A 25,518-nucleotide genomic window follows, 5' to 3' on the forward strand; every position below is an offset into this window, starting at 1 on the left:
TGGCAGGTTAAAAAAAACGGATGAAATCTCCCCATCTGCTCATCACTTGTAGTCATAGCCTCACCCCCAACATCATGGTCCGTCCCCAAACATCACAGAACTGCCCATAAACATCACTCGACGGCACCCTGATGTCACTAACCTGCCCACTGATTTGGGAGTCTTCCCCCTTTGATTTAAATTAGGACAAAGGTGGCAAACAGAGGTGGGTGATGCCCGGGCACCCTAGGCAACCCAGCAGGCCAGCCCCCCTTCCCCCGGTTGCACACGTATGTGTGGTGACGTCACTCATGCATTTGTACATCCGGAGTGGCAGATGAGTCCGGTCTAGGGGTAGGCGGAAGAGGTACCTGCCCAGCACCCCCCAAACCTTAGACAGCTGCCTCTTCTGCCTACCCCAAGTTCCGGCAACCATATGGTTATTGACTGGGGTTTCCTGAGCAGTAGAAGGGAATAACCCCTTTAGGTCTGCTATATTAGTCTATGACAGTTTACAGTAGCCCCTCTGTAATGGACAGGGCCCTTATTTCTCCATGTTTATTTCTATGCCACTGGTCTGTACCATATTTTGATGTAATTAACAGGGACTATGCGGTTTTCTCTCTCTCTCTCTCTCTCTGAATCAATAACAAAATCCATATCATTTCTACAGAGAACCCCGCAAAGTAGTCCTGCACAAAGGGTCCACAGGACTTGGTTTTAACATTGTTGGAGGAGAAGATGGAGAAGGGATCTTTATCTCCTTCATCCTCGCAGGGGGACCAGCGGATCTGAGCGGGGAGCTCCAAAGGGGAGACCAAATCATTTCAGTAGGTATCGAGACTCGCTGAATAATGAACCTTGATAACTGTACAGATCATTTAGATTCAGTCTAGTACTTATGGAACATTCTGCTTACTCTTTTGTCTTCATTTCAGACTCCCATACTGATTTCTATTGACAATGGCCCTAAATGACCTTCTTTTTAGCCTAACTTTTCTGGTTTACTCCTGTGGGCCCTACAGGACACTGTGCATTGTCCCTAGGTGTATTGTGCTGGAGTGAATACACTCACACTTAAAGGAAACGAGTTGGCCACAAACTGGAAGGAACATTGAGGGTAAATGTGGGTGACTGAGGATCTGGAATTTAAGATGCACAGGGCTGGTGGTTGTGAGAAGTGATATGGCAGTCCTTTAGATTAGGGACCCATGGATGGTGGCAAAGTGGACCCCATATTACCTTCAGACAGTGGCAAAAAGGACCTTTAAGTGCCCTAAAATCTGCTTTGCCAGTATGCCAAGCCATTAAAAAAAAGAAATGTGGCCCCTTCTTTTGTAAATCTGGCCCTAAAAATAATACAAAGATTACCCAAATATTTTGTTATAACATAGTGATGTAGATTACCATTCTTTTACCTAGGTACATTCTACTCAACCTCTAGTAACATAGTAAAAAAAACTGTAACAAAAATTCCTTCTGAATATTTACCCAGAACCTCTTTCTTTTAATCAGAATGGGTGACCTCTTGTCAGCTGGAAGGACCTACTGGCAAAGCATTAGAGAGATTATTATATGATCTCATTATATATTTATATATAGTGATCATATCCCCTTATATATTTATATATAGTGATCATATCCCCCTTATATATTTATATATAGTGATCATATCCCCTTATATATTTATATATAGTGATCATATTCCCTTATATATTTATATATAGTGATCATATCCCCCTTATATATTTATATATAGTGATCATATCCCCCTTATATATTTATATATAGTGATCATATCCCCCTTCTATATTTATATATAGTGATCATATCCCCCTTCTATATTTATATATAGTGATCATATCCCCTTATATATTTATATATAGTGATCATATTCCCTTATATATTTATATATAGTGATCATATCCCCCTTATATATTTATATATAGTGATCATATCCCCCTTATATATTTATATATAGTGATCATATCCCCTTATATATTTATATATAGTGATCATATCCCCTTATATATTTATATATAGTGATCATATCCCCCTTATATATTTATATATAGTGATTATATCCCCCTTATATATTTATATATAGTGATCATATCCCCTTATATATTTATATATAGTGATCATATCCCCTTATATATTTATATATAGTGATCATATCCCCTTATATATTTATATATAGTGATCATATCCCCTTATATATTTATATATAGTGATCATATCCCCCTTAACTGTCTCTTCTCCAGTGTAAACAATCCCAACTTGTCTTTCCCCATAACTGATCCCTTCCATTCCCTTTATCAGCTTAGTTGCTCCTCTTTGGACCCTCTTTAATTCAATTATATCCCATTTCAGTCCTGGAGACCAAAACTGCACAGTATATTATAGACGGGGCCTTTCCCTAGATGATGAAGAGCAAAGCAACATCTTCTCGTTAACTAAGATTACAGATATGTATAAACTCTTGTTCTCATCAAGTTTCAGTACAGTGAGCATCTAGAGGATCTTGTACATGAGCATTTATCGACGCTGTCATTTTAATGTTCAAGATCTGTCCCTGGAAATGTCAGAGGTTTTGAATTAAAGGCACACAAGTATTGGAGCATTTTATGACTAGAATGGTTTCTTGCTCTCTCTGTCCATGACTGTGTAGGACTACAGTTTATCTCAGAGCCACTGGATGGCAGTAAAGCTCTTGGAATAACCACAGTCTCATCGTTATACCTACAGAATACGTTTCTGCAAATCTTTCCATATAGGGTGAGAATCTCTGCAGCATTGGAAGTCAGATATTAAGATTGAATAATATGTAGATATATGTATAGATGCAAATCAACAAAAGAGCTGAGAGAAAGCAAACGAAGAGGCAGAACTTGCTGCTAAGTGCTCTTTATTGCACACAACATGTTTCGGGCCCAAAGCCCTTTATCAAGTGTGCTTTGGGCCCGAAACATGTTGTGTGCAATAAAGAGCACTTAGCAGCAAGTTCTGCCTCTTCGTTTGCTTTCTCTCAGCTCTTTTGTTGATTTGCATATATCCTACACCTGGAGCGGGGGTGCCTTGCTGAGATTGAGAGCATAGCTGCCAGTTCCCCAGTCATCCTGTTTTATTGTTCAGATATATGTATAGATAACAGTAGAGGAGTAAATGCAGAGATGCTCCATGTCCATTTATGAAAGCTAGTTGGTTCCCATTTCTCTATCACCAATGGAAACGTTTTCCACAAAACGTGCTAATTTGGAATGGTGAAGGGTTTTGGAATAAGATTTGTTAAATGCAAGTTGCTGGGCTGGAAATTAGTGGCGTACGTCGTGATTCATTTTCGAGAAGCGCCCCTTGATTAACCAGTTGGAAACATGCAGGACTACCAACTGACAGCTGCAGGGAGAGGCAATCAGGTGATGGTTCTTACACTTGCAAGTAATGGTGTAGCTCCACCCACTGTCCTCATCATGGCCACCTACATATCAAGGTGGCAAGGAAGAAAGTAGAGATGAGATATTACATTTTGACTGTATTTTTGATCTGAAGAAACTGCCACTATTGTTCTAATTCATATATATATATATAATCCCCCGGAACTACCAAAATGAATTTAGCGTGAACTTTAATTCAGGCCTGTCCTTCCTAAATCCAGAATCTCCTGGCTGTACACATGGGAATGCGGTGGAGCTGGGGGAATGGTAAGGGTTTAGCAAGCCATGGTTGGAGAAGTCACTTCCAGGACGTTGACTTCTTAGTGTACTGGGTCTGTTAGGAGTGAAGTTCTAAAACCAGCAACCAGACAGCTGACAGTTTCCATCAAATGTAACCCTTTTGACCCAGTCCTCATTACTTTGCATCACAAACTTGCAGAGGCATTCTGGGTATTGTAGTTTGCACTGAAGTCTAGATGAACATGGTCTACTAAGCCAGTCCTGAAGCCTTTTGCTCATCCATTGAGTGATGCACCACAAGACTGACAGACCCCTAATCCAGGGCTTCCGTAGATGAGCATCTGCAGATAATTTGCTTCACTGCCTCCCAAATATAAACCTATTATTTTATCATTTACCCTGCTCGCTCTTATCTCTTTCAGCCTCTTGGCTGCATATTTATTTTGAATCCAACGTAAGTGCGAGGCCTTTGGAAGCACAGCTTTGTTGGCAGGGAAATCACTGTGATTATCTGCCCATAAAAAACACATTACAAAGAATTTGGCCAAAATGACTCCCTGCTCGGTTATATTAATGTTGGATTAGAGAACTGCAATCAGGAGCAATTCAAGAGTCCTCTGCAATTTTAGAGCCCTGCATGGTTAAACTTTCCATTTGCTAATCTGTAGTGAGCCACCAGGCAGGTGTTTGTGTGAGTAATGGGCCGAAATGGCCGTGTGTAAACTGCTAATATTCCTGCTCAGAAGGTTTGGGGATGTGTTCATCAACTTGTAGGTTGCACCTAGTGATACGGAAATTCACTTTCCAGAGACCACAGGAGGTTAAAAGGTAAAGTTTATTAGACGCAAGCTGCGTGGATTCTGAACCCACCAAGAGTCAGAATACGGAACAAAAGAGTCACAGGATGTTTATAGACTTTTCATAGACGTTATTGGCCGTTTTTTTTTACCCAGGGGACCTTGTATTCTTATTTGGGTTTATAGTATGAACCTCTGTTCTGAAAATGATGGGTGACATTTGCTCATGTTCCCACCTAGGGAGCCTTCGCTACCAGTTTGTATAGTGTGGAACAAGTAACTGGAAACGCGGACATAGTCTATATATTTTTAGGGTTTCAGACTTAAGATGGCCCAATTTCCCAGGCAAAGCACTATTTCCTATAGTGACACTGTGACTAATAAATATTAAGAGAGCATGTATGTAAATGACATGGGACCTTCTGTTTGCTTTTCTCTCCCAGGTGAATGGCATAGACCTTCGTGGTGCATCCCATGAGCAGGCCGCTGCCGCACTGAAAGGGGCAGGCCAGACAGTGACAATTGTAGCCCAATATCAGCCAGAAGGTAAGAGATGCCCCTACATAAGTACAGAATCTTTCTGAGATGACCTTCATTTGTGTGGAACCCAAGGTTTGTTCTATATGGGTTGATCTTCTCCTTTCTCCAGCTCTGCAGTAAAGCAGTAGTAATCAGTTTGTTTATTGTCTTTGCCCTTCAGTTTTGATTACTGCCAAAGCTTCGCAGTTGGAGTTGAGATCAGGGCTTTGGCTGGGCCATTGCCTTTGAGTTCCTAAGATGTTCCAATATTACATTGTCATTGTGTTTGGGATTGTTGTCCTCCTACAACTTTTATGACTAGTCCTTGTTGATGTAATATTTGTGACAAATGCTGGACAGATCTCAGACATGCACTGTGGTCTTTTTTTTTTTTTTAACTGAAATGTTTTATTGATTTTCCAAAGAAAAATTCAACATGTTATTGCATGAGTTCAGTTACAGAGAATCATAAGATATCATATTAAGGTCAAATCGTGGCTTAAAGTGCAGTAAAATAACATGAATTAAAATGAAAACACTGAGGTCTTTTTTTGAGGTCTAGCTTTGTGGGTAGATACTGGAGGCAAGAGCAGTGGGTTTTTCACCTATAATGGGATGTGCAATGTTTTAAAAATTACTATTCAACAGCAATCTGGAGTGGCTACTCTTGGTGGCTCAGCGGACTCTTTTAGGGGTTTGGTTCCAAAAGGAATACAGTTGCCCACCAAAGTATTTAATCTCAGTAGAACCTTCAAAATTCTCCAGTGGACAAAAATATGTTGTAGGCAAACTCCACTGTTCTTTTGAGATGGCCCAACCCACTCTTCCAGGGAATAAATAAGTCATATGTCCCAAAACATAGTGAAACAATATTATCGGCACAGTTTTTATGCATGTATTAAGTTACAAGATAGCCAATCCCCTCACATGTTTGTGGTTACACCTACCCATTACATAATTGCTTCATTGACAATGTCTTCTTTTTGGTTACCCTCAACAGAGTTTGCTTGAAATTGGTGATTAATCTGTAATGGCATACCCCAAACTGCTGACCTGGGGTATGTGGGTATTTCCATTGCTAAACACTAAAAGAAATTCCTATTCCAGTTTTATGTCTAGCCAATCAAAAAAGAACATGTACTGTGTATAGACAGGAACTAAGGAATCTGTGGATGCTGCTATTAAATTTAGGAGGGAGGCATCTGCTTCTTTGTCTCACCACAATATCCACAGACCAGGTTAACATCAGCTTTTATTCGTTGACTCCCTCTAGTCTGCCATTTGTTGTCCCCAGGGGGATCTGGTGTAATCCCTAGCAGTGTTGGACTGGAGTTTCTTGGTCCCCCGGACACCTAACCACAAAGATCCCTCACAGCAGCCAACCATCCCACATCTTCTCCCCTGTGCATTGTACCTCCTGCTCCTGTCAGACACTGGCTTCTGCCCTGCACATCCTGAACAGGCAGTGGGTCAGGTGTGGAGGGGCTGATTGAAGCCATGGCCCACCTGGATTTCTCCTGGCAGACGAGTCTGACCCTGATCCCTTGGGAGTAAATTTCAGCAAACAAAATGTCTGACAAGTGAACCCTGTGTGCAATCTCTGTTGGTGCTGAATGCCAAGGGGAGACACATACTCAACATTAAAGCTTCTTTTTATGAGAAGGTAAGCAGGGACCTTGACTCTGGGATGGAAGTGGATGTGATTTACTTAGACTTTGCTAAAGCATTTGATACAGTGCCACACAGAAGGTTACTGGTTAAATGAAGGAATGTTGGCCTGGAACATAGTATTTGTACCTGGATAGAGAACTGGCTAAAAGATAGACTACAAAGAGTGGTGGTAAATGGAACCTTTTCTAATTGGACCAGTGTTGTTAGTGGAGTACCGCAGGGCTCTGTACTAGGTCCCTTGCTTTTCAACTTGTTTATTAATGACCTGGAGGTGGCCATTGAAAGTACTGTTTCTATTTTTGCAGATGAGACTAAATTGTGCAGAACTATAGGTTCCATGCAGGATGCTGCCACTTTGCACAGTGATTTGTCTAAACTGGGAAACTGGGCAGCAAACTGGAAAATGAGGTTCAATGTTGATAAATGCAGGTTATGCACTTTGGCAAAAATAATATAAATGCAAGTTATACACTAAATGGCAGTGTGTTGGGAGTTTCCTTAAATGAGAAGGATCTTGGGGTCTTTGTAGATAACAAGTTGTCTAATTCTGGGCAGTGTCATTCTGTGGCTACTAAAGCAAATAAAGTTCTTGATAAAAAAGGGCATTAACTCAAGGGATGAAACATAATTGTGTCCCTTTATAGGTCCCTGGTGAGGCCTCATCTGGAGTATGGGGGCAGTTTTGGACTCCAGTCCTTAAGAGGGATATAAATGAGCTGGAGAGAGTGCAGAGACTAAGTGCAACTAAACTGGTTAGAGGGAGGGAAGAGTTAAATTATGAGGGGAGACTGACAAGGCTGGGGTTGTTTTCTCTGGAAAAAAGGCGCTTGTGAGGGGACATGATTAGACTTTACAAGTACATTAGAGGACATTATAGACAAATAGCAGGGGACCTTTTTACCCATAAAGAGAATCACGTACCAGAGGCCTCCCCTTCAGACTAGAGGAAAAGAAGTTTCATTTAAAGGAACAGAGTAGGGGGTTCATCACAGTGAGGACAGTGAGGTTGGGGAATGCACTGCCGGGTGATGATTCAGTTAATGACTATAAGAGGGACTTGGAGGATTTCTTGGACAGACATAATACAAAGGCTATTGTGATACTAAACTCTATAGTTAGTATAGATATGGGTATATATCATTTATGTGACAGTAGGGAGGGGTGTGTGTATGGGGCTGGGTTTTCATTTGGAGGGGTTGAACTTGATGGACTTTTTTCAACCCGTTTTAACTACAGTATGTAACATCTCATAGCTTCATACCCAATCTAGGCCCAATGAATGTGTTCAGTTTATCAACCATCTGCCCATCAGCTATTGGAAATTATCACACACTGGCAATGAATAGGTGGGAAAAACACTAAAATAATGTTGTGTAGCAACAAATGCCCATTGCATGCAGAAATGATGTGCCTTTTATGATGTGCAGCAGCCCCAGGGAATTGACAGAAAATGTCTCCAAATTTCTGCACCCCCCTGGTGTATGTTTCTCCAGAGGTTTTGCTCCTAGTTTTATTTCCATTATTAATATAAATATTCATTTAGCGTTTGGGTTATATTCAGTTTAGTTTTATCGATGGGAGTAAGATTTAGTTTTCAGAGAGAACCCTTAGAGATGTGTGAGAACTGAGGGAACTGCAGAGAGCGCTCTCGGTCCTTCCATCTCAAGGCACTTAATTAAATGAGACTGATAAACACCAGAGGCCAATAAAGAACTCACCAGTCTGAATTTCTGCAAGGAAGCAGTAAAATAGTTTTTTTCATTGATTTTAACCCCATGCCTGTCCAGCCTCCCTATAAGAACTGTGTTCCTCTGAAAGTATAAACAGTTCAACATTGTTTTCTTTTCTGACGGCAGCGCTTTCTGTCTACTGGAGGAACCCTGACAATCACTTCTTTCCTCTGGGTGTATTATACTATAATGAGGGCTCTCTCTCACTTTATACTGGTGGTGGGAGTAAAGAAGAGATAGCCAATGTTAAGTTAAAGAAGAATAGCTATTGGGAGAGCAAGATGTCCATGGTAGTTAGTAAGAAGCTTCAGCATGGTCAGTTTGCTGGAAACGTCAGCAGTGTGGGACTCGGGGTCCCAGGCCCTCACACCCCCACCAGGCAACCCCGGTGTTACCTGCCCCAACTCCAAGTCCCCCAGTCCAACTGCAACCTCCCATATGTCCCCCCCACGGGTGCAGCCCCAACCCCCCCTACACCTCCCACCTTCACATACCTTAATTCAGGGGTCCACCACCTTTTTTACCCGTGAGCCACATTCAACTGTAAGAAGATTTAGGGAGCAACAGAGGCATAAACAAAAGTTCTCGGGGGGAAAACAAGGGCTGTGATTGGCCATATGGTAGCCCCTATGTAGATTGGCAGCCTATAGGAGGCTCTGTTTGGCAGTACATATAGTTTTTATGCAACTGAAACTTGCCTCATAAATAAGCACTTGTTTTGAGGCCATTGAGAGCAACATCATAGGGGAAGGAGAGCAAAATGTTGTTCCCAAGCCACTGGTTGGAGATCCCTGCCTTAATACCTCTTCTTGAGGCAGAGCAGGGTGCAGTGCACAAGATTTTAAAAGCTGAGCAGGTCGCGGGACCCAACAGGTTTTTAGCCAGTTTCCCGCTGGCCCAGTCCAACCCTGAAAGTCATTCAGTTAAAGAAGATCCACTGTTGTGGCCTCCTACCCTCGCCTTAACTGTAGTGAAATAAACCCCCCTAGAATAGCCCTACCAATCTTGAAAATGCAGATTTAGTGGCGGCCACCATGACAGGTCGGTTGTCTGTTGTATTGTGTTTTCTTCTTGAAAAGGTCTACCAGCTTCTGATTTTTTTGGGAACATTGAGACATTGGGATTTTAAAAGTTCATTATGATGCTTCATTTATTTAGAGGGCATTCAATCGCTCACCCATTGAGCTTGCCATCTAATCACACACACCACCATTGTCTTTAAGTCGTCTTTAAGACTCAATAATCTGTATTCCAGAGAAATAATGGAGATCCAGAACCACACAAGCGCAAGAGTAATGTACACTCCCTATTCATTATTTCCTCTATTTATTTTCTATCTTCGCTTTCCTTATACAAATTAAAGCTGTTATTATCGTGCTATAATATATAATGTATTCATTTAAACTCTTACCTTATATACACGATTGTCTTTGATTCCACCCAACCCTTTTGGCATGTGGTTTCCTAGAAGAGAATGTGCAGTGGTGAATGAAAAGTACTGGTAGGATTATAGAGCACTTCATGAGTCGTTGCTGCCTGAGCCTACGTTCCTTCTTTCTACTGAGGGTGTAACTGTAACTGAAAGAAGGACTGGCTGCCTCTCTCTCTCTCAAAGAGGTTGAAGGAACCTCTGCAGTCATATCATGTTCCCACCAAGCAGGATGGATTTATAATCCAGCTCTTTATCTCTTCTAATGAAAGCAATCAGTATGGCTGGGATTCTGAAGAACTGCAGTCCTATTTTCTTCCCACCAGATGGGAAGTATATGAATTCCTTCAGGGAACATGATACGACTGCAGAACTTTCCTTAAATTGATCATTAAAAATAAATGACTGGCAACTTTACATGTGGAACAATTGTTTGGAGTCTATGAGTCTGTTTTAAACACAAGCAACATATACTTCAGGTATACGAACCCATGGCAACCATTTTCTATTTTCTGTTTGCATTGACATCAATGAGGGCATTTGGTGAGGGTTCTCTGAAATACATTCATCTTATATACTCATCAAAATTACAAGTGGGTGCAAACTGGAATTTCAATCCTAAATATATGTGGGAAACCAAACCTCGTTAGGGTGAGAAGGACAGAAAGGAGCCCGTCACAAGCAATAATATGCAAAGTGAAGCCTTCTGAAATCAGGTATTTACTTGCCTCATGCCATACACACAGCACTGCCCAGATACCAAAAATTAGAGTTTTAATTCTCCAATCATGGGTGGAGACATGCAAATCACTCCTTTATGTCCCTTTGGCCAACTATTCTCATTTTTGGTATCTGGGCAGTGTTGTGTGTATGGCATGAGTCAAGTAAATGACTTCTGATTTTAGAAGGCTTCACTTTGCAATCCTAAATCTACAATGCATGGGTCCTAGGATTGGATGTTATCTTAGTGTATCAACTCAACTCATGTAGTTTGATGGAGCTTAGGCTGCTCAGCTACATAGGTCTATTTTGCATAGTTTTCAATTGTGGGTTCATGTACTATATGTCAATATTGAGGCTATTTTACCTCTCCTTCTTCCTTTATCCCAGTGAAGCTCCTAACTGTAAAGTTGGCCATACACAGGCAGATTTAGAGCTGCCAATATAGGTCCTTTAGACCAATTAGGCAGCTTATCTGCCCATGTGTGGGGGCATCCGAGTGGTCTCTATATCTGGCCAAGAATCGTCCTGATATCATTTGGGCAGATTTTATTTTTCCTACGATCAAGGACCACATTGGATAGTTGATGGTTAGATAAACCACTTTAAGAACGGTTCCTTATTCCATAATTATCATGCGCGTGTATGGAGTGCACCTATAGATACCTATCAGATCAGGAATTGAACAAGTTTGAAAATTGAATCTGCTGATGCACCATATTTAGCATTTTTGCTGTTCCAATCATGAATGCTCTTTGAATGAATGATTGGAACAATGGCACGGCAGCGGTGCCTTGTGGGGCCCCTAGTACATATCATGGGTAGTCCATTGTTGAGCAAATCTGATAACCAGTTTAGACCTTTACATTGCCTGTACAGAGGTCAAAATATATTGCTGACTCAGCCCCTTCTGACTAAGGCAGCAGCTTTTTGGCTCACCAACACCACAGATGCCGTGATTGATATCTCATAAGGGCTTGATCAGATATTGACTGGAATGACTGAAAAAAGTCCATCTGGACAGGGTCCTATTGGGTCATGGAAGTGTCCCTCTTCCAATGGGTATGAATGCAGCAACAATATGATTTCTAGCCTAAGGTAGACAATATCAGATAAGTACAACCTGTCCCACTACTTGGTTGGCAACTATCTATTTGTATGTTCGGCCAGTCAAGTGGTTGTACAGCTTATCTGTGAGGGTACAATCTACTATAGGATCTACATAGGATATACAAGTAGAAAAAGCAGGAATTGCCCCCATGGCTAGCAATGGAAGCCAAGAGAACTCTCAATGCAAAGATGCTGAGAAGACCCAGACGAAGACTAAAAACAGTATATTTGTAGAGCTTAATAAATAACAAGAGTCATTTCCATCAACCTGCTGCACATGTAATAATGACCTTACCTGCCAACATTCCTTATAATAACAAGCTGGAGGCTTTACTGCCTTTCCACTTAAGAATGATTCCCTTTCACACTGTGCTTCGCCTTCTGTTTAATAACCCCTCGTCATTTCTGTTTCATGCACAGAAGGTAAATTGCATTTCGGCTGGAATTCTTTATTATACCGACTTCTTCACTGACCAAAGCAAATAAAACAGTCTGATGTGATGTCACTGGGAACAAACAATCCACTTGTGACATTTAATATACATGTGTTTGTGCCATGGAGACAAAAACGAGACAGACGAGGCTGATAGAATAATGTGAGTCGGTTGTAGATCATAGAGAAAGGAGCCAAAGGTTCAGCGTGCAGAATATAAGTAACTTGCCTTTTAATATAGACATGTTTCATATTGTTCCTTCTGCGGTCTTGTTTTTGAGGGGGCCGATTGGGGGAGATATTACCAAATGAACGTGACCTAATTTAATTCACCTAGGGGCATATTTATCAAAGAGTGAACAGACGGTATATTAGAGAAGAAGTCCACAGCTCTATTAGCCTCTGGTGAAAACTGTTCACCTTTTGATAAATATCCCTTCCAGATTTCACAAGCAGCTGGCTTTTGCTGATAAAAGCATTAAAATAGTCATGTTTGTCTTGTCTCAGGTAGCCCTTTTAGGAATATCAAGACCTTTAACTGTCTGCAGTACTCACTGTTTTCTATAACTTCCTAGTTTTATATACAGAGCCACCATTGGCTCTCCAGAAGGTGCAGTAGCTGTGAAGGACATTCTGGTTTCAAGCTACAATAAGGCTATTCTTAAAATGATATCCCTGAGCTCTATGTTGTTATTCTTTGGAGGGTGATAAGAGGGAAATGGGATTTACAATTTCACACCTCCCTGCAACCTAGATTTGCCACATGATGTTTCTCTGGATCAAGGCACTGTAGATGGGACTAACTGGGCCACTGCAGGGGAAATTTAAGAGGTAATCCTAGATGGTGGGGACAGATCTGTGAACAGGTTTCCATGGTGTGGTGCTCAAATGGGTAACAGGGACAGGTGTTAAGCTTAAGCATTAAAATCTTGCATTGCCATACCACGATGTTTCTCTTGATTAGTAGACTGACACTTTGGATGGGGTTTACTAAGCCACATTTAAGAGGTAATCCTAGAGGGTGGGGATGGATTTGTGAGCAACTTTCCATGGTGTCCATGGTCCTGAAATGGGACTGGTCCCTGGAAAATAGGGACAGGTTTGAACCACCCTTCCATTGCCATACCACCATCTTTCTCTTGACCAGTAGTCTGGCACATTGGATGGGGTTAACTGAACCACTGGAGGGGAGATTTAAGAAGGTGGGGATGTATTTGTGAACAGCTTTCCAGGTTGTTGAGGATCCTGAAATGGGACAGGTCCCTGGGAAACAAGGTCAGGTGTAAACCTTAAGCAATACCATGATGCTGATGGGGGCATTTTGAGGAAGCATGGGTTTACCTGCTGTTTAATAGTAAGCTATAGTAGCAGTCTATCAAAAGGGTGCTGCCCATTGTAGCTCAACAACAGTTGGGGGGCAAATGCCCTTTCTGCTTTGCCCTAGGTGTTATCAACAACATTTCCTTTTGCGCGTTCTTCCATCCAAACTACGGATGTTGTTGTGTTACCAATGATGGTACATAGTTGTTTTCAAGCAGAGATCATTACAGCATTTCCTTTCATATAATCACGACAAACTCTTTTGAATACATGCCAGGGATGAGCTTTTGATTTAGATAAAAGATATGATAAACGTTGAAATTAGAATTACTGCTTTGGAAGATGAGAAACTGGTGGTGCCAAATGGAACCCTTTGCTAAACCTCTTTTCCAAAGCACAAAGAATGACACAAATCATTCTTTCGGTTTATCTTTGGTTGAACCAACTGATTGAAAGAACCCTACTTTTGATTGGACCTGCTGTTTGATTGCACCAACTCATTGATGGAAAAACTGAAAAATGATGGGTTTCAGGTGATGACAATGGTAGAGACTATTTTAAGCACCTGTCAAGCTGCCAACAGCTGTAGGCCATAGTCTTATGGTTCTCATTTAATGGTTCCTGTGGCACTGACTGGGAGAAACATTTGGAATATTTCCATAAAATTGAAGGAGGACCACCTAGTGCATGAACTTTGGATCACCAATTTTACCAGCTGGTTTGGTCTTTTTAAGACAACAAACAATGGTTTGGAGCAAATGTCAGGGTGTATTTAATGTCTGTGATCTTTATGATGTGTTAAGGTTATTTGTCGAATTTGTTCTGTTATCCTAGAGCAGTGGTCCCCAACCAGTGGCTCGTGAGCAACATGTTGCTCAGCGACCTCTTGGGTGTTGCTCACAGTGGCCTCATAACAGGTGATTGTTTTTGAATTCCTTACCTGGAAACCGATTTTGGTTAAATAAAAAACAGGTGTACTGCCAAACAGAGCCTCCTATAGGCTGCCAGTCCACATAAGGGCTACCAAATAGCCAATCACAGCCCTTATTTGGCATCCCCACAAACTTTTTGCTTGTTTGTGTTGCTCCCCAACTGTCTTTACAATTGAATGTGAAAAAAAGGTTCGGGAACCCTGTCCTAGACACATCTGGGTAGCTACGTACTCTTATTTATTGGTTTCTAAATTTGAATGAAAGCTCCTTAGTGCTAAACTAAACATAAACCCCCAACACAAATAAATATAAAATTTCTCAGAGCCCTCTTCCGGGCACTTTTGCAAGCTACAATTATTTTTTTTTTCTAGTTTTTAAGATATTTGTAGTTTTTATAATGCTCATAAAATAATTTTGAAACAGCAGCACCAAATGGAGATAGTCGGTAGAAAATTAAACTAGTGAGAAAAGAAAAGTCTTGTGATGTTGCTCTGCTTAGAACCGAGTCCCAAAATGTATCATGATATTTTGGTAGATTTTAGGGAGTGATAGGGGCAGTAACTGCCTTGGTTGCAGAGTTTCAGAGAGATACAGAGATAAAGTGAGAGTCTAATTTTTCATTCTATCACAAAAAAGTCATAGAGTTATTTATATATGATTTTCCTTGGGTGTTTACATTGGTGGCTCTGGTCACACAAGACGAGGTTAAGCTTCAATGCTATCATTAAACTAACTGCATTTATAGTAAGAACAATTCTTAGGGGACACAGTAAAAACTGGTGTGCAATAGCTGTGCAATATGTCAGTATATTATCTCTACCCACTTGTAGTAAGGACTCAACACGTCAGTCTGATTGTAGTCAAACCTAATAGAAACCAACGTATGAGAATTCTGTGCAACCAACTGGACTTGCATCAGTTGCTTCTGCTTCCTCTGCAGACTGTCTGTGGTGTGAACTTATCATTAGTGGGTTATTTAACATCAAGCACAGTGATTGGTCCCTTTCTTAGAACCAACAGCAACCAATAAGATCCCATCTGTTGAACAAGAACAGCAGCCCACTAAATACCATGTATAGCAGACCTAGAGCAAATCCTATAATTACCTGCCCCATTAGTTTTTATATCCATGCTGCTTGCCTGGTGCAAGTTGTAGTGATGATTGGTTGACGCTATTCATTAAGGGCTTCATCCAATATTCATTTTCAAAAGTGATGGGTGAAAATTTTCACCAGGTAAAAATAAAACACCCGCAGACTCTAATGTATTGTGTGCTAGAAAGTCATTGTGGAAAGACGCCCTTTGATTTCAACACGTTTTGCACATTTTACAGCGAAAGTGAAACAGGACAGACTCGCCCATCACTAATTGTAAAGTATAAATAGAGAATTTATGCATTTGACTAGTGATGGACGAATAAATTCGCCTGACACGAATTCGCAGTGAATCTCTGTGTTTCGCAGCGGGCGTCAACACTATTCTGACGGCCATTGACTTTTACGCCAGCATCAAAATTGACACGAGCGACTGTTTCGTCGATTTCTGTTTTTCACATTTTTTTCACATTTTTTTTTGATGTTCACAATTTTTTTCGTGAAACTTTCTGATTTTCGCCATTTTATTGGTGTGGCCCTCAGATGGGCTTCCCCAATCAATATCGGCCAGATGTCAATTTAAAAGTCCCGTCAGATCGAGAACTGCATCGGTTAGTTGATGCGGTCCTCAATCTGACCGCCCGTATTCTCCTCGTTGTGCGATCGTTGGACCCTAGGGCCCTCGATCAGATCAGCCCAATATTGGCCACCTCAAGGTGAGCATATCAAGGAGTAGTAATAGGCAATCATTTTTTGCCGCAAAAATAATAACCATAGACTCCAATAGGTGGAGTCCAATCTGCAAAAGAAATTTGACGCCCATAGTCTTCAATGAATTTTGGGTAAGCAAAATGGGTCAGAATCACTATCGGGCAAAGATCCGCTTGTTGGCTCTTATTTATAGCCAGCTTTAGGTAGAGGTGCCTGCCTGGACCATCATGGCCCTGCCCTCAACCACACCCCCATTCCTCCTAGTCCCACCCCTTGCCCGCTCCACTGCTCCGGAAGGATATTGGAGAACTTTAGGTGTCAATTCTATGCATTTCAATGGAGTGGGTACAAATTTGGGAGCAAATTATTGACAGTAGGTGACAGACCTCTGTTACTGTTGGTAACCAGTTGAGATGGGTTCATTCTGGGAGACTCCTGAGATTGCTTAACGCATTTCTCCTTGGGCCACAGCAGCCACTGCAACACCGCCAGGGTTGGACTGGCCCATTGGGACGGTGGGATACCAGGAATAATTCCAGTCAACAAATGACAAGCCAGTCAAATTCAGAAAGCTTGAGACAAAATCAAAGATGGCCACTGATTTCAATGTGGCAGTGGCTGGGTTGTGGCCACGAGTAGCCCAATCTGACACTGAGCACAGTAGCCCTCTAGACTGGTTACATAGGAGGAGAACCATGGGGTATATTTGCCCCCAGGGCCGGAACTAGGGGTAGGCAGAGTAGGCATGTGCCTAGGGCGCAATACTGGAGGGGCGCCAGGCACGCACCTTCTCTGCCACTGCTATCCCCTAGTCCGGTCCCTGCTGTGGCTGACGTGCGTGTTTGCGCGAAAAACGAAAGTATTTTTTTCGCGCATGCGCACTTGTGTCTTTTCGCTCATGCGCACTAGCGTATTGGGCGCTTTGCCGGGCCAGGCTGCCTAGGGCACCTGCCTGCTTTGGCCCGGCACTGTTTGCCCCCATTAGTTTCACCACTGCATGTGGATACAGATCACACACTTGAGCAATGTGCGGAGAATTAAAAATATAAAATCTATAATTCACCGTTGATGCCGTGGAACGGAAGCCCATTATTAATTCATGGTTATATTTCTAGAGCTGGCTGGTTCTCCTTGTGTGTTAGAATAAATTCACAAGTACATATCTAAGGACAGGCAAGTTTCAGTGATCATTTATAATTTACACTTGAAATGTTACTTTTCCTCCCGACAGGAAATTCAACCTTCAGAGACTTCATAAAGTAACCGAGCAAGGAAATCCGTTGTGCCCAAACGTCATTAGAGCGCAGGGAAAATAGAAGAATATTTCCTGCACAAATCAATCTGTTTATGTAACCGGAACGCTTGATTACGATGATCAATCTCATGCTGTTTACAATATTGTCCCACTAGACCAATAAAATGAGTTTGATTTCAGCCGCAATGAAAGTTGGTTTTAAAAAAAGTCTCTTAAAGAAGTTTTCTTGGTTATTACAGAAGCGTTTGCAAATTGATATTCATTTTTGGTTTTCAAGATATTAGCAGTTTTAAACTGCCAGTAAAATACATTTGAACCACAGCGCCACCTGCTGGTCATTTCAACTAACTAGCTACATTATTTACAGTATAGAGTGAGCTGAAAATTATTTTACTGAAAAAATGAAAGTCTTGTGCTGACAACTGACCAGACAAACATCAGGTGACTCTTCTCTGCTCACTAACTGCCTCTTTTTCTGAGCAGAGCAACAGCCATTATGCCTGAACTAATTATTCATAATGAGATTGTATTAAAGGGGTTGTTCACCTTTAAATTAACTGTTAGTGTGATGTAGAGAGGGATATTCTGAGACAATTTGCAATTGGTTTTCATTTGTTATTATTTGTGGTTTTTGATTTTTATTCAGCAGCTCTCCGGTTCGCAAATTCAGCCATCTGGTTGCTAGGGTCCAGATTACCCTAGCAACCATGCATTTATATGAATTAGCAATACCAATAAATGTGTAGCCTTACAGAGCATTTGTTTTTCAATCGGGTAAGCGACCCCCCTTTAAAAGCTGGAAAGAGTCCAAATAAGAAGGTAAATAATTAAAAAAATAAAAAAATAAATGAATAATGTAGACCAATTGAAAAGTTGCTTAGAATTGACCATTCTATAACATACAAAAGTTAATTGAAAGGTGAACCTGAAGGTACATAACATAAAAGGTCATTTAAAATCTCTCCCTGCTCCGTTATTACAAAGGCTTTGTAGGATAATTTGGTTGGTAATACAGTATTCCCCTTGAATATAAATATATACAGGTATGGGATCTGTTATCTGGAAACTAGTTATCCAGAAAGCTCCGAATTATGGAAAGGTTATCTCCCATTTACTCCATTTTATCCAAATAATCTAAATTTTTAAAAACGATTTCCTTTTTCTGTGTAATAATAAAACAGTCACTTGTACTTGATCCCAACTAAGATATAATTAATCCTTATTGGAAGCAAAACCAGCCTATTGGGTTTATTTCATGTTTCTAGTAGACTTTAGACTAAGCTCTGAATACCCTAAATTCCCCGAAATCCGAAAAATTCATGATTTTTTTTTATAAAATCGGATTTTTAAAAAAAATCACAAATTTTTTGGAATTCATTAAACCCTGAGGGCTAAAAAGCCTGAATATAAAAACCATGGGATCTCAAACCTGTCGAGGTTGCCTAAAAGTCAATAAAAACAGTCCCATAGATTTTTGGTTGTGTCGGGGCTTTCGGGCAATTTCACGATGTTTTCTGAGCTTTCGGATGAAAACTCCAAAAATTCACGAAAAACACGTGAAAATCGGAGCAAATTTTCAGGAAAATGTAATAATAAATAAGAGTTTGTGGCAACCGATATTGAGATAAATTTGGATCTTGATAAATAACCCCCTTTATGTTCAATTTTGGGTTAACTTGATGTAGAGAGTGATACAATTTGCAATTGGTTTTAATTTTTTATTATTTGTGGTTTTTGACTTATTTAGCTTTTTATTCAGCAGCTCTCCAGTTTGCAATTTCAGCTATGTGGTTGCTAGGGTCCAAATTCCCCTAGCAACCAGGCATTGATTTAAATAAGAGACTGGAATATGAATAGGAGAGGCCTGAATAGAAAGAGGAGGAATAAAAAGTATCAATAACAATACATTTGTAGCCTTACTGAGCCTAACTGGAAATAGTAAAAAGAAGAAGGCAAATAATTGAAAAACAATAAAAAAGAAAAAAAATGAAGGTCAGTTGAATAGTTACTTTTAATTAGTCATTTTATAACATACTAAATATTAACTTAAAAGCACCTTTACGGTGTGAAGATCTAAATTATAGGAAGATCCGTTATCTGAAAAATACCAGGCATTCTGCATAACAGGTCCCATACCTGTATATTATAAATATAAATATATATATGTGTGAGTGTGTTTACATAATGCTCTTGGCCTGGAAGTGGTCGGGATATTTGTCAAGATTCTCCCAATACCCCGTGACATTACACTGCCCTGATCATGTTACTATAAATATTACACAATTACTGAATTCATTCCATACACACAGACTGCGCTTGACTCGTCTTCTTTTTTTCAAAGCCTAATGTGGCATAAAACTAAAACAAGAAACATTTTATACATTTTCGTGCATAATGAGACCATTTAATAGGATCCAGCCATTAAGCAGAGTACCATGTACTGGATCATTGAGCCGCGGGTCAGCGACCTCCTAGAGACGGGGAAGCACAACTTCTTACTGTATCTCTTGCCGAAACGAGCCTTTTAAAATACTCGGAATATTCAATTAATTTGTTTGGAAAAACAACATTATTCCCCGGCTCCCTTTTTTTGAGCAGATTTATTCAATTGGACAATGCGCCTTGGACCAGTCGCGGTTGGAGTTCGCTCAAATGAGAACCGAGTCACTTCTCATTAATTAGAAACCAATATGTTTGACCTGGGGAGAACAGCAAAGAGCCAAAAGGAAAAGAAACCCACAGAGTTAAGATCCAGCCTGACTTGCTCCGACATTCCATAAACAGAACAAAATTCAACCAAAAAGCCTCTCTCTCTGCTCCAGCCGCTTCCCTGAAATCCCTCCAAATATCACAGAGAAAGTCTAGTTTGGTTTCAAGCGTTGCTTAAGATATTCACAGGTATGGGACCTTTTATCCACAATGCTCGGGACCTGGGGGTTTCCAGCTAATAGATCTTTCTGTTATTTGGGTCCTTTCTAGTCTAATAGAAAATCATGTAAACATTAAGGGGGTTATTAACTAAACTCCAAATACAAAAATCCCGAAAAAATTTGTGATTTTTTTTTATAAAATGGGACTTTTAAAAAATCACAAATGTTTCGGAATTTATTAAACCCTCAAGATGGAAAAGTCCAAATCAGAAAATCCGGCATCTCAGACCTGTCAAGGTTACATATAAGTCAGTGGGAGAAGTCCCAATGATTTTTTGATGTGCGTTGGGTTTTGGCCAATACCCCAAAGTTTTCCGGCATTAAACATAAGAAATCTTAAGTTTTCAGGTGAAAAATCCGACAAAATCTGAGTTTTCAGGTGAGAAATCCCAAAAAATCGTGAAGATCGAATTTTTTTAAAAAACGCAAGCGGATTTGATCGGAGTTTGTAGCAGAAAATGTTGAGATAAAATTGGACCTTTGATAAATAACCCCTAAATAAACCTGGTTTTGTGTCCAAAACGGATTAATTATATCTTAGTTTCGTTTAATTATTACAGAGAAAAAGGAAATCATTTTTATAAATTTGGATTATTTGGATAAAAGGGAGTCTATGGGAGCCTTTCCTTAATTTGGAGCTTTCTGGATAACAGGTTTCTGGATAACGGATCCCATACCTGAGCCTGCCTTTCTGGAATCATTTTCATCCCTTCCCATGAATGGAATACCATTATTCAATGTGTTTATTCATTGTTGTTTGTACAGGTATAGGATCCCTTATCCGGAAACCCGATATCCAGAAAGCTCCGAATTACGGAATGGCTGTCTCCCATAGACTCCATTTTATCCAAATAATCCTGGATAACAGGTCCCATACCTGTATTCAGTAATTCAGATGCCATTTGTATGTCCCTGTTATTCCATTAAAACAGAAGAATACAATGACCAATGATTTCTACCCAGTGTTCATTGTGAATTTGCGGCTAATAAATTCGCAAAACTGCAAATTTTTGGACGGATCGGATGTAGGCGTCAAAAACGAGACACAGTGTTTTGCCAATTTTTCACAGTTTTGCGTATTTCGCAGGAAATTCACTAACTTTTCTGCGGTTTGAAATGCCCCATTGTGCCCATCACTAGTTATTGTCCGAAAAAGTCCACTTTTTAGAGGTTTTTGGATTTTTTGTGCAGTAATTGTCCGAAAAAGTAAAATTTTTAGAGGTTTTTCGATTTTTTTATGCTAGTAATCGTCCAAAAAAGTCAATTTTTTAAAGGTTTTTGGATTTTTTTGCACAATGTTCAGCTTTTTTTCCATTCATACTTTTTATATTTGGATCTAACTGCTAAAATGAGAATGTTGATCAATGGGCCTCCCAGTTTGTGCTTCTGTACAAACCAAAAGCCATCCCAGTCCTTTAGCAGTAAAGATCTGTGTCTCCAAAGATGCCCCAGTAGCTCCCCATCTTCTTTTCTGCTGATTCACTGCACATGCTCTGTGCTGCTGTCACTTACTGAGCTTAGGGAGCCACTCACAATATACTGTATATATAGAATAGTAATGTTGGGATACAAGGCTGATAGCAATGAGTAAAATATTTTGCCTAATTTTGCGGGAAAAAGACTCCTATAAGCTTTAATGGATAGTAAAAATATGTTGTTAAAAAAACATCCATTGACTTCAATGCATTTGGCAAATTTTTTCATTGTTTCACAAATTTTTGGTAAATCGAAATGGGTCAGATTCGTCCCATCACTAATTAATTCAGATTCTCATTGCATGACAGCATAGAAACCAGTGGAATCTGCATCAGAATTGTATCAGTCCTGTAGCATCGGCTTCTATAACAGACTTTCTAATGTTTTGATTATTTGTGATGATTTCTAAGATTAACTTCTCAGCAGCTTCTCAACAGTCACGAGTCACTGACACTCCTAATAAAATCCAAGATGGCTGCAATCATGTCCACAACTTGGAACTTTGATAATTTCTATTATAGAGCTTTCGAACCTTTAGACTGGGTTAATAGGTTAAGTACGGCAATTCTAGCCATTTTCATTTTAAGGGTTTAGTTCTCCTTTAAAGGATATGTAACCCTTAAAAACAAATTCATGTAAAATTGCTTAGATAGCTCTGCTAAGCACCTTTGAAATTATTTATTTTCCTCTAGTTTGCCAGATATCAGCCATTTTTCAACTTCTAATATAATGAATCTGAAACAAGTTTTTACTTGTTTTTGATTGATTAAATCCTTTTGATAAATTCTATGGTTTGGCCATCTAATTGATACATAGCTTACATGCAATTCCACACTATAATGTGATTATTTGCAATAAATGTCATCTTCAATTGGCTTACACATTATTTCAAATTACAGATAAGTCTTTCCACATGGAAAACTCATCTTCCCTTGCCGTTAATTACTTTATACTCTTGTAAACTTTGTATCATGGTCGGAGATGGATACTTTATTTTTCCAACTCAACTTTGATTAAATAAAGGACACTCAGAAGCTGAATGGATCAGAACACTTCATCATGTATGGTCATTTGAAGAACTAGTGGATGGGCGGTTCAACACAGTAGATCAGGGATCCCCAACTTTTTGAAACCGTGAGCAACATTCAGAAGTAAAAGGAGTTGGGGAGCAACACAAGCATGAAAAATTTTCTTGTGGTGCCAAATACGTGCTGTGATTGCCTATTTGGTAGCCCCTTTGTGGATTGTCAACCTACTTTGAGGCTCTGTTTGGCAGTACATCTGGTTTTTATACAACCAAAACTTGTCTCCAAGCCTGGAATTCAAAAATAATCACCTGCTTTGAGACCACTGGGAGCAACATCCAAGGGGTTGGGGAACAACATGTTACTCCTGAGCCACTGGTTGGGGATCACCGCAGTAGATGGACGGCGGTTTGTTGGGGAGTTCTACCAACCCATGACGGTTCATGTTTCCAACACCAGATAAAATGACCAAGGGGCAGTAGGTGGCTTGGCAGCTGCATTGAGCTCTAACATCCATCCTTATCTGCATAGGGTCCAACATTGATAATAGGGAAATGAAGACAAGTCCAGGAATATGGTGCAATTAATTGCCTCCAGCAGTGGTTTATTTGGAGCAGAAAGGAAAAAGATTTAAGGATGTCACATTCTCTTCAATACCACAGGGTAAAAACTGTAATCCCAAAGTGCACAAGCGAAAATAAAACATCCCGCCCCCTGTACATCCATGTCCTTGTTACTTCTTGAATGGAATATAGAGAAGAAGTGTACAGCACCCATTTTCAATAAAAAAAAACTTAATTCCAACATGGCAAAGACCCTGGATCACAGCAATGCTTCAAGTCGCTCTTGGTTTGAAAAAAATGCCAAGAGCAGCCTGAAACGTCTCTGTAATCCAGGGTCTTTGCCATGTTCAGGGAATAAAGACATTTTTATTGGGAAACAGTGTTATACACTTCTTTTCTATGGCTATTGGAATGGATCATGCCCATTAATGGTACTTGCACCATAGATAATATTGAGACTGAAATTGGAGTTGACTCTAAAGTTTGTAACTTCTTGAAAGAGCCCAAACACGATGTTCACACACTATCCCATTGGTTCAAAACTCCAGGCACAATCTTGCCAAGTAGTTTGTTAGTCATCTCTGATATTTTGTCAACCAATTGAGGTCAAAGAAGATAATAGGTTTATAACAGAGAAGGCGAGAAATCTCAGAAGACATGGGGTTTGGCTTGAGCAGCAATCTTAAATCCAACCCCATCAAGGAACCTTGACAATTTTCAGTATTTCCCATGAACGGGCTTTTGTAACGAATAAAAACTTTGGCAACTTTTAACAATCATAAATCATTGGATTTGGCTAATGGACTGGATTCATCTGGGGAGCCATGCAGTCTGTTATCCAGCTCACATTTTACATTCTAAAAGCGAAACAAAAGCAAAATTCCAAAAACATTAAAATGTTAAAATTTGCCAGTTATTTTCTGAGGATGCCAACTCTCAACGTTTAACTTTAACGACAACACAAACTTCCTCTTATGAGTTGTTACTTGACATTAAGGGGCTCTAAATAAAGTCACTTTCACACAAACAGTCAACTTGGGCTCTTCTGGCTTCTAGAGAAGTTTTTATCACGTTCGGATATCACTTTTCTATGAGAGGATGTGTGTCTTGTTGCTTGAATATAAGAGCTAAAAGTTGTATTAATGAAAAATTTTAGCTTGGGGTTGTGATTGAGTGATAAGCGCCCTGCTAGGGAATTTAATCACCCATCTGATGCGCCGTATCAGTAATCTCTTCCTAACACCTTGCTGGCAAATCAGATTTATCATGTAGGAGCAACTGCTTTGATAGATAATGGCAACTAGATGGAATGGGTGTAATATGATAGATGTGCAGGTTACACTGAAAATTATATCGGTTATACCAGAGGTCCACAACCCTAGTCTACCTCGGCTTATACTCGAGACAGTGGGCAGTAGCTGAGATTGCAGTCACTTTTAATCATTCCTATACCAACAGTTCGCTTGGGGAGAGACTGCAATATCACACAGCGCCCTCTGTTGGTTATATGAAAGATTAACAGTGACTGCAATATCACACAGTGCCCTCTGTTGGTTATACGAAAGATTAACAGTGACTGCAATATCACACAGTGCCCTCTGTTGGTTATATGAAAGAATAACAGTGACTGCAATATCACACAGCACCCTCTGTTGGTTATATGAAAGAATAACAGTGATGACAATATCACACAGCACCATCTGTTGGTTATATGAAAGAAAAACAGTGACTGCAATATCACACAGCGCCCTCTGTTGGTTATATGAAAGATTAACAGTGACTGCAATATCACACAGCACCATCTGTTGGTTATATGAAAGAATAACAGTGACTGCAATATCACACAGCACCCTCTGTTGGTTATATGAAAGAATAACAGTGATGACAATATCACACAGCGCCATCTGTTGGTTATATGAAAGAATAACAGTGACTGCAATATCACACAGCGCCCTCTGTTGGTTATATGAAAGATTAACAGTGACTGCAATATCACACAGCACCCTCTGTTGGTTATATGAAAGATTAACAGTGATGGCAATATCACACAGCGCCCTCTGTTGGTTATATGGAAGAATAACAGTGATGGCAATATCACACAGCGCCCTCTGTTGGTTATACGAAAGATTAACAGTGATGGCAATATCACA

At 40.1% G+C, this 25,518-nt stretch overlaps 1 protein-coding gene across 8 annotated transcripts in view; it reads left to right on the forward strand.

The window, feature by feature from the left end:
• The window catches only part of LOC108707614 (disks large homolog 2), a 659,829-nt gene that overhangs the window by 407,922 nt on the left and 226,389 nt on the right, over nt 1-25,518 (forward strand). For all 8 annotated transcript variants that reach the window (XR_005965552.1, XM_041582854.1, XM_041582851.1 and 5 more), the window contains 2 exons: nt 653-809; nt 4,894-4,996. Coding sequence is in view for 7 of the 8 variants with exons in the window: in XM_041582854.1 (XP_041438788.1) it covers nt 653-809; nt 4,894-4,996 (260 nt within the window). In the remaining variant the exon portion in view is untranslated. The remainder of the gene's footprint in view (nt 1-652; nt 810-4,893; nt 4,997-25,518) is intronic.

Source organism: Xenopus laevis, chromosome 2L, assembly GCF_017654675.1.
Source record: "Xenopus laevis strain J_2021 chromosome 2L, Xenopus_laevis_v10.1, whole genome shotgun sequence".
Classification (NCBI taxonomy): domain Eukaryota; kingdom Metazoa; phylum Chordata; class Amphibia; order Anura; family Pipidae; genus Xenopus; species Xenopus laevis.